This window comes from Epinephelus lanceolatus, chromosome 6 (genome assembly GCF_041903045.1).
Source record: "Epinephelus lanceolatus isolate andai-2023 chromosome 6, ASM4190304v1, whole genome shotgun sequence".
NCBI classification, from domain to species: domain Eukaryota; kingdom Metazoa; phylum Chordata; class Actinopteri; order Perciformes; family Serranidae; genus Epinephelus; species Epinephelus lanceolatus.
In genome coordinates, this window is record NC_135739.1 from 46,908,325 (window position 1) to 46,918,817 (window position 10,493).

At 46.8% G+C, this 10,493-nt stretch overlaps 1 protein-coding gene across 1 annotated transcript; it reads left to right on the forward strand.

The window, feature by feature from the left end:
- The first annotated feature begins 442 nt into the window (after positions 1-442).
- On the forward strand, positions 443-4,165 carry LOC117253784 (uncharacterized protein K02A2.6). Its single transcript, XM_078168398.1, is given in 2 exon segments — positions 443-3,227; positions 3,899-4,165. Coding segments are annotated over 2 exon segments (3,048 nt in total). The 5' UTR covers positions 443-446.
- Positions 4,166-10,493: the final 6,328 nt, after the last annotated feature.

Here is a 10,493-nt window from a genome sequence, read left to right on the forward strand (position 1 = left end):
CAGAAACAAAAAGAGCAGAGACAAAAGCTCAAAGACTGACAATAAAAAGGACAGTGAAAAATATAAAAAGAAAAAACATGTTTGCACACTTGAACATGGAAAGGAGAGAAATAGTGATTCTTCAGAAGAGGAAATGTCCACTACAGTAAATATGGTACGGATAATGAATGTGGATGAGAGCTCAGACGGGTTTTGGACTAAAGCAAAGTTGGAAGGACATTCAGTGAAAATGCAAATAGACACTGGATCGAAGGCTTCACTAGTGTCTTATAAGATATACAGAAAATGTATGAAACATCTTCCACTGCGTCCCTCCGACATAACCTTCAGAGCATATACGGGACACCCAGTGCACATGAAAGGAATGACAGATGTACTGGTACAGTGCAACAACCAAACTGTGAGACTTCCAGTTTATGTCACCAAAAAAAAACTATGCAGCCATAATGGGGCGTGTGTGGCTAAAAAAAATTCGCCTTAACTGGCAAGAGGTGAGGAAGCTGTCACCCAGCTCCACTCAACTGCAGGTGATACTGGAAAAACATGAAGAGGTCTTTCGTGAGGAATTAGGCAGCATGAAAAATATCACAGTGAAGTTGCATGTAAAACCTGGAAGCAAACCTGTGTTTTTGAAGGCGAGACCAGTACCATATGCTATTAGACCAAAGGTGGAAGCAGACCTGGATGCCATGGTCAAGAATGGGGTTTTAGAGCCTGTGACAACAAGTGAGTGGGCCACACCCATTGTTGCAGTGCAAAAAAAAGATGGTGGTATTCGGACCTGTGGGGACTTTAAGGTGACCCTTAATCCTGTTCTAACAGTAGAGCAGTACCCCCTTCCCCGGATTGATGACTTATTTGCGGGACTGAGTGGAGGAGAAAAATTTAGCAAAATAGATCTCAGCCAAGCTTACCTGCAAATGCATGTGGAGGAGCAGTCACGTGAAATGTTGACTATAAACACGCATAAAGGACTTTTCAGGTACTGCAGACTGCCTTTTGGCATCACCTCAGCCCCGGCGATGTTTCAGCGGGCAATGGATCAGATCCTCAGTGGCTTGCCAGGAGTGCAATGCTACCTTGATGACATACTTTGCACAGGAGCAAACGATGAGGAGCATCTGCGCAACTTGGATGCTACCTTACAAAGACTGAAAGAATATGGCTTGAGAGTTCGCAAGGAGAAATGTGAGTTCTTTAAACCATCTGTAGAGTATCTTGGACATGTGATTGATGCTAAAGGACTCCATACTGCACCATCAAAAATCGCAGCTATTGTGGATGCACCTCCACCTCAGAACGTCAGCCAACTGCGATCCTTCTTAGGATTGTTGAACTATTACGGACGTTTTATTCCCAACTTGGCATCACTGCTACAGCCGCTACATGAGCTGCTACGCCAAGATAAGACATGAAAATGTACAGCAAATTGTCAGGATGCTTTTCAGAAAGCTAAGAGCGTGTTGACCACATCAGAGGTTCTGACTCACTTTAACCCCTCTCTTCCACTCCAGCTTGCCTGTGACGCATCTCCATATGGAGTGGGAGCTGTTATTTCACACATCCTGCCAAATGGCGAAGAAAGGCCGATTGCATTCGCATCAAGAACACTGAACAAGGCAGAGACTAACTATGCTCAGTTGGAGAGAGAGGCATTGAGCATCGTTTTTGGAGTCAGAAAATTTCATCAGTACTTGTATGGGAGGAAGTTCACACTCCTAACTGACCACCGACCTCTCACAACCATCCTTGGACCACATACAGGGATACCATCTCTGGCTGCATCAAGACTGCAGAGGTGGGCTTTGTTGCTGTCTGCACATTCATATGATATCAAGTATCGCAAATCAGACTCTCATTGCAACGCGGATGGTTTATCCAGACTGCCGCTTCCTGTCACCAAGCCTGAGTCAAACACTGTGGACATATGCTACTTCAGAGAGGTGACAAAAGCACCTGTTTCAGCTGTGCAGGTCAAGAAAGAGACTCTCAATGATCCACAATTGTCAAAAGTCATGGACGTTGTTGTTAAAGGTCAACCTGCTGGTGATGACATGCATCTAAAGCCTTACCTCGGGAGGAGGTTGGAACTTTCTGTCCAGTCCGGGTGTTTGTTGTGGGGGAGGCGGGTTATCATTCCGCTGTCACTTCGTGCAAAAGTGTTGCAACAGCTACATGCAGGTCACAGTGGAATAGTTAGAATGAAAGAAATGGCGAGAAGCTACTTTTGGTGGCCAGGCATGGACAAGCAAATCGAAGAAATGGCTACAACCTGTCCATCTTGCCACCAAGTCAGAAATAATCCGCCACCAGCTCCCCTTCATCCGTGGGAGTTCCCACAAGAACCTTGGCATCGTGTGCACATTGATTTCGCAGGACCATTGGAAGACAGAATGTTTCTGGTTGCTGTTGATGCACACAGTAAATGGCCTGAAGTGGCTATAATGAGATCAACAACCACAGAGAAGACAATCGAAAAGCTAGGTGAAATGTTCAGTCGTTTTGGGTCTGCTACTCAGTTGGTTTCTGATAATGGACCCCAACTTGTCTCTCAGGAAATGTCTGCATTTCTACAAGCCAATGGAGTTCAGCACATCACTTCAGCTCCCTACCATCCTGCAACCAACGGCCTTGCCGAAAGGTTTGTTCAGACTTTAAAACATGCACTGAAAACATCAAAAGGACAAGGGACGTTACATCAGAGACTGCACAACTTTCTGTTGAACTATCGTAACACCCCACATGCCACCACAAAGACATCTCCTGCTAACCTGATGCTAAAGAGAGACCTGCGCACCACATTTGACCTCTTGAAGCCTACAGCGGTGAAGGACATTGTCCAAGGTCAACAAGAGAAACAGATAAAGCGCAGAGGAAAACATGCCAAAGACCGAACTTTCACACCAGGAGAGACTGTTTTAGCAAGGAACTACAGTGGAGAACCTAAGTGGGTTTCTGCAACTGTTATTGCTCAGACAGGACCGGTCTCCTACACCGTTCAGACAAAGGACAGTGTCTGGCGAAGACACGCCGATCAACTTCTGCAGACTCCACCAGTGTCATCAGAGCTGTTCTCTGGGGGTTCTTCAGATGCACTTGTCAACATGCCAATTCCCTTTCCTGCACAAGTACCACATTCTGCTGTCCCAGAGATAACTGTTCCTGTTCAGGATGAGGCTGCAGGTGGAACAGAGACACCTATCTTATTGTCAGACCATATAGACAATGTACCGCCAGTGACTAATAAGACGGATGTTCCTGCAGGGCGCAGATACCCCACAAGAGAGCGGCGCTCTCCTGCACGCCTGAGTTATTAGGTTAGTTCAGTGACTGACCCATCTTATCAGGGGCAGAATAATCCCCTTGGGACCAGTCCAGAGATCGAGGCAGTCTACCCTCATCCCTTAGTTAGGTTTCATGTTCAGTTTTAGAAAAACAAAGAGAGAAACCTGATGTATGGTAACATTGGAGTTATGAGTTGAGCTATGTGTTTATGTTGATAACATGTGGATACCGTGATATGGTAAATGTTTAATGTTTAATGTTGCAGAGTCAACTACCTTCCTGTTGTTTCTTTAATATGACATCTTTTGTAAGAGGGGAGGAGATGTTATGTATTGAACTGTGTCGGCCACTGTAGCAGAATAGACGAGAGGCATTATGGGTACACACAAGTTGTTGTCATGGCTGGTTAGCCATGTGAAGATGTATTAGGATGTTGGTGCAGAAATAAACCATGAGTTCGGCTGACCAGAGTTTATATCATTATTGTTATGTGGCACAAGTAAAGGCAAGACATAACAATTACGTCTGCAAGGCCTACAACACAGCAGCACGTGTCGGCTGCTTGGGGAACACCCTCTCCCACTTACTCCTTGCTCTCTCGGCCTCCCTGCAGGAAGCACAGGTGGATGACTCCGTCCGCAACATCTGTGATGTATCACTGCAGGCTTTTGCCTACCAGATGAGGCAGCTGGGACGACTGATGTTGACACTTGTCCACACTCGCCGTCATGTCTGGTTGGCACAGTCACCTCTGACGGAGGCAACTCGCAGGGTCCTTCGCCGGGTGCCAGCAGAACCTGGGGAGCTGTTTGGTTCTGCTGCTCTGGACGCACTGGACCACACCGCTGAGGCCGATGAGACCAGGCGGCGGCTTCCATAAAAGAGCACCTGTTTCCAGAAGCAGCTCGAGGACTTTTCCATCTGCCCCTCAGGGTCCTCCACGACCATCTCCCTGGGGTGGCCAATGCCAGCGGTGGGACGAGAGGAAGTCCGCAGGTGACTTTCGTTCCACTCTGCGCCCTCACCTCAGAAGCCTCAGGACCTCAAGCCTGGCCGCCGCACTTCCGGCTCCTCCAGGGGCTGGGGGCCTCGGTGCTAGGGCTACGGGGCCGGTCATCGGCTGCTTTTCGCATCAGCAGCTCAGTCACTGGGCTGCCTGCTCGCCAGACCCCTGGGTAGTTGCCACCTTGACCCGGGATTACAAATTGCAGTTCTGACGCCGGCCCCCGGCCTTTGGCCGGGTCAACATGACGGTCATCAATGACTCGGCCAAGGCCCAAGCCTTAGCCCAGGAGCTGTCTACCCTCCTGGACAAGGGCTCCATCACACCGGTGGACCCCCTCCTTCAACCCGGGGGATTCTACTTAACCTACTTCCTTGTCGGCAAGAAGGACGGCGGACTCCATCCCATCTTGGATCTACGCAGCCTAAACAGGTACTTGAAGGTTCTACCATTCCATATGTTGACCTCAGCGGATGTGATGCGCGTGACCCGGTAAGGTGAATGGTTCACATCCATCGACCTGAAGGACGTGTACTTTCATGTGCCCATTGCGACTCATCATCAGCCCTTCCTGTGGTTTGCCTTTCAGGGCCGCCACTATCAGTTCAGGGTGCTCCCCTTTGGGCTCTCCCTGTCTCCCAGGGTCTTTACCCGGTGCATGGCAGTGGCTCTGGCGCCGTTACAGGCTAGAGGCATGAAGGTGGTATGCGCATCTTCCCGGGCCCAGGTGATCCAGGATACATCCCACCTTCTGACACATGTGGCCTGGCTGGGCCTCACGGTCAATGTGGCAAAGAGTTGTTTGGTCCCCACCCAGCAGGCTGCCTACCTAGGCCTGGTCCTGGACTCTGTGGCCATGAGGGCCTACCTGTCAGAGCGTCGTGTGGCCAACATCCTCCAACTCCTTCCCCTCTTCAGGAGAGGCAAGCAGCTGCCGTTTGTCCTGTTTCTTCAGTTGCTGGGCAAGCTGACCGCCATAGGGAGGGATGGTCCTCTAGGACAGGATGCCCTGGGGCACAAGTGGCCCGACAGCCTCCTATACGCATTTCCACCATTGCCTCTGATCCTCCCGACGCTGCAGCGGGTCCTTCAACAGGGCCACGGGATCCTCCTGGTGGCCCCGTTTTGGCCGGGGAGGCTTTGGTTTCCACTGCTGCAGAGGCTTTGCTGCGGCTCGCCATGGCACCTCCCAGAGAGGAAGGATCTCCTTGTCACAGCTGGGGGGTCGGATTTGGCACTGTCTTCTCCAGCTTTGAGTCTGGCCACTGCAGGGCCTGACCCGCTCCTGACTGGTTGCACTGAGTCGGTCATGTGCACCATTTCGCATGCTCATGCACCATCCACCTGCCTCCAGTATGAGTGCAAGTGGAGGAGGTTCTCTGCCTGGTGTGCAGACAGGGGGGAGGATCCCACCTCTTGTACGGTCGCCACCATTCTGGAGTTTCTCCAGTCTCTTCTGGAGGACGGTCGCACTCCTTCCACCTTGAGGGTGTATGTGGCGGCAATTTCATCACGACATGTTTTGACTGAGAATGCCACCGTGGGGTGCCAGCGGTTGGTATCCTCTTTTCTCAGGGGGGCACTGAGGCTGCGACCTCCGGTGGCCCCCAGGGTTCCAGCATGGGATCTCTCCCTGATGCTGGATGCCCTGTCTTCCTTGTCCTTTGAGCCTTTAGCCCAGGCTGATCTTAAGTGGCTGTCGATGAAGACAGTCTTTCTCCTTGCTGTCACGTCAGCAAAGCGGGTCGGGGAGCTGCATGCTCTCTCCGTCAGTGAGTCCTGCCTGCGTTGGGGGCCGGATGGTTCAGGGATGACTCTCTGGCCAAATGTTGCGTTCCTGCCAAAGGTGCTGCCACGCAACCATCTCAACCGGTCGATTCATCTGGCTCGGTTCGACCCCCCATCAGCTGACTGTGGGGCGTGGTTGTTGTGTCCTGTACGGGCCCTGGCTGCTTACATCAACGCCACTGCGCCTGTGCGACGAACGGACCAATTGTTTGTGTGCTATGGGGGTCATAACAGAGGTTGTGCCCTCTCTAAACAGTGTCTGTTGGATTGGATTGTGGACACCATCTCCTATGCTTACAGGGTCACCAGCCGTCCATTGCCTGCCGGGGTCAGGTGCCATTCAACATGGGGGGTTTCCACGTCCTGGGCTGCTTTGAGGGGTGTTTCGTTGGACGACATGTGCTGCGGCTTCTTGGGCGTCGCCTTCCACGTTCCATCGCTTTTATCGCCTCAGTGTTGCTCCTCCCCACCCGCTGGGCGTGGTCCTTCGCCCCAGGACTTCTCATCAGTGAGGTAGGAATGGGGGATTCTTCGTGACATTGTTGGTATGTGTCATCCAGTGCTTATGCACCGCCTCTGGCGGTCAGTAGGGACGAAATAGAACGAAAAGTTACAGTTGTAACTACGGTTCTATGAGTCCCGGATGACCGCTAGAGTGTCTGGTCACTCAGAATCCTCGCACATTCACAAGCAGATTTTGGGAACACCTGCTGACACCGGAAGATATAGCCTCCCAGAGTTCATGCAGGGGTCACGGGTGACGTTGTTGATATTCGTACTCAACATGCGCTAGCGCGGGCGGAGTTATCCAGTGCTTATGCACCGCCTCTGGCGGTCATCCAGGACTCATAGAACCGTAGTTACAACTGTAACTTTTCGTTCCTCATATACTGTCAGTGATTGATTCCTTTTCTCTGATCTCAGGCTATAAGATAAATTGGGGGAAATCAGAGGCAATGCCTTTGTCAAAGATTTGCCCACCAGCGATTAGAAAAAACACAGTTTAACTGGCTTCCTTCAGGCTTGGTTTATCTAGGCATTAAGATTACCCCAGCCTTGAATGATATAATGATGGAAAATCTCCTCCCCCTTATTCAGAAAATTGAGAGTACTTTACAAAATTGGACAAAGCTAGGACTATCCTTATTAGGCAAAATAAACATCTTAAAGGTAAAAGACGTGATATAGTTGATTTGTGGAACTCTTATCATTTTTGAGATTCCCTCCCCCACTACTATCAAGATTCAATAGGGCAATAAATTAATTTCTATGGGCAGGCAGAAGACCTTTTTTTAATATAATTAAACTGTGCAGGGCTAATGAGGATGGGGGTCTCAGTCTACTGAGAGCTGACTGGTATCACTATGCTTTTTCTTTGAATCAGATGTCCAAACTGTATGTGGCAGAAGACCAAGTCCCAGGATGGGTTTTAATTGAAAAGGAACTTACAGAACCCCTTCTGGTACAGGCTTTTATATCACAAACAAGAGGAGAAATACCATTTAGGAACCCATTGCTTGAGTTTGCAAGGGACACTTGGAAAATATCACACCAAATTATTGGGGAAAAGCCTTCTTTTACCAAAAAATCGCCTCTTTGGCACAACAAACTCTTAAAAGTGGGCAAGAAGACGTTTTATTGGAGAACTTGGGTCGAGGCAGGTATAATTTTTATTGATGATGTTTTCGAGGATGATAATTTTATGTCATTTGGACAGATAATGATTAAATATAAAATTCCTAAGAAAGACTTTTGGAAATATCTCCAGCTGAGAAGTTGTATAATGTCCATGACAAGAAAACTTCCCTTAATACATCAAACTAGTATACAAGAAATGTTACAGAACAGACAACAGGTGAAGGGTGGGGCTTTGAGATTTTACAGTACTATGAGACAATCTCTCCCACCAAAACTCAGTGGTCTCAAACGAGCCTGGGAAGAGGATTTAGAAAGAGAAATAACTGATGAGAGATTCAGAGAAATTGTGGGTTCCTGGTGTAAAACATCAAGAGAAATACAGATGAGATTAATCACTTATAGGATTATTCATAGGAGCTACTGGACTCCATGTAAGATGGCAAGACTCAAGCTACGGGAATCTGATTTGTGTTGGAGATGTGATAGTGACAAAGGTACATTTAAACACATGTTATACGATTGTCAAATGACCAGGAATTTATGGAATAATATAATATTCTTCCTTAACAAGGTACTTGGTGCTGAAATGATACAAAGCCCAACACTCTGCATACTAGGTATAATACCAGAAGGGGCAGGTTTGACAGGCCAATAAGTTTTATGGTGTAGATTAGCTCTTATCACTGGCTGGATAGTGCTTAGGCACTGGAAAACAAAAAATGCCATCCCTTTTAATGAATGGTGTGGAGAAATGACTAAAATGGCAAACTATGAACAACTCATTTTTAAACTGAACAACAAACTGGAGGTATTCTTTAAAATATGGGGCCCTTACTTAAACATGATATTGAATGATTGACTGATTGACAATAAGGTAATACAGTTAAGGCTCTTTCTCTTGCTCTTTTGGTGCCTTATTTCCTTCCTGGGACGGCCTGGGTGGTATTTTCTTTGTGATTATGTCTGACCATGTGGATTTATGCAACTTGTGAATGAGATGTGATGTGAATAGCGAAGCTTTATAAGGAAAATGTGATATGCATTGGGATTTGTAATGATGTTATATGCCGATTTTTGATGATGATACTGCTTACTCTGTGACTTCTCTTTTTTATTTTTTTTATTTTATTTTTTTTATTACTTATTCATGTAATTATTATTATTATTAAATTAGTTATTCATTTATTTATTTTTATTTACTTTTATTGGTAGGGTCTGATTCAGTTCCGTTTTCTTTGTGTTTTGAGCTTTTTCACTTGTATGGTGCATTTTGTATCCTGAGTGATATTATTGTTTGTACTAAAAAAAACAATAAAAAGAGAATTACAAAAAAAGAAAAAAAAAACATGACAGAGATGAGATTGCTGTTTCCAAAGGCATATTAGCAAATGGCATTAGCAAATGAGATTTCTTCTACGAAACAGGCATTTTTCCAAGGTGGCAATCACTCATGAGGGCCCATTCTTCACCCAACACATTGTTGGAGGGCCCACTCTCTCTATGGACCCCCCTGCCTCAAGGGCCCCAGTGCAGCAGAACTGCCTGCACTGTCTATCACCCTTTTTAAATAGGAATTGTGCAAATTTGCAGGAAAGCCCAGTCAGTCTTTTTTCAGCATTGGCAGTATAAAAACAAAATCGGGGAGTGCAGCAAAATGCCGCCTACCTACTTTTGTTTATACAGAATGTGCCTTTTTCGGGGCAATGGGGGGCGTGAGCAAGTAACAAAACGTGTAGCTCAGCGTGTGACGTAAACAGTGACGTGGGAGGGAAGCCGCGGCTGGTATGTCCTTCGGTGATTCTCTCATAAGTCGGCCCGTCGTTCACCGTTCCCGTCATCTGATGGTTAATGGCCTCTTCGTTTGCGAGGGCAAGGATTGAATTGAATTGAATTGAATTCCTTGTCTCCCCAGTTGCTCATCTTTACAGTGTCTGTCAGGTTTGCGTTTCCCTCAACCTCTGCTACGTCAAGAACTCTGAAATCCTTCAGCCTTTATTATTACAATGGTAATTTTGGTGATGGTGATTAATTTAACTATTAATCAGAGTTCCAAATTGATAGTTTAGTGTATTTTATTATCATTATTATCAATAACTGGCTATCATTTTTCCCTTTTTAATAATTATTATTAATTATTTATGATTTCTGATAGCCATTTTGATACTTTAATTGGAGATCTATTACGTGATCAGGCCAGTGTTAAGGCTTAGATCCCAACAATGATGCCCCTGGGTGAGGCATAGTCCCACAGTAAACACTGAGCATTTGAATATCAATATTATGAAAATGTGACAACACATGTACAGCATCGACACGCTCACGACCAGTTGTTTTCTCCCCTTAGAACAACTTCCCATATGGGAAGTTGTTCTCCCCTTAGAACAACTTCCCATATGGTCTAGCAGGTTAGGATTCCTGGTTTTCACCCAGGTAGCCCGGGTTTGACTCCCAGTATGGGAACTACTGTTTTCTAAATATTTGGTGATTCTTGAACATGACAGTGAGTTCACTGTACTCCAATGGCCTCCACAGTCACAAGATCTCAATCCAATAGAGCACCCTAGGGATGTGGTGGAACGGGAGATTCTCATCATGGATGTGCAGCTGACAAATCTGCGGCAACTGTGTGATGCTATCATGTCAATATGGACCAAAATATCTAAGGAATGTTTCCAGCACCATCTTAAATCTGTGCCATCTCTGCTATTTCTCCCATAGAACACAACTTATTTATTAGTGCCTATTTTCCTATTTATAAAGTCTTGCATATCTGTCCACA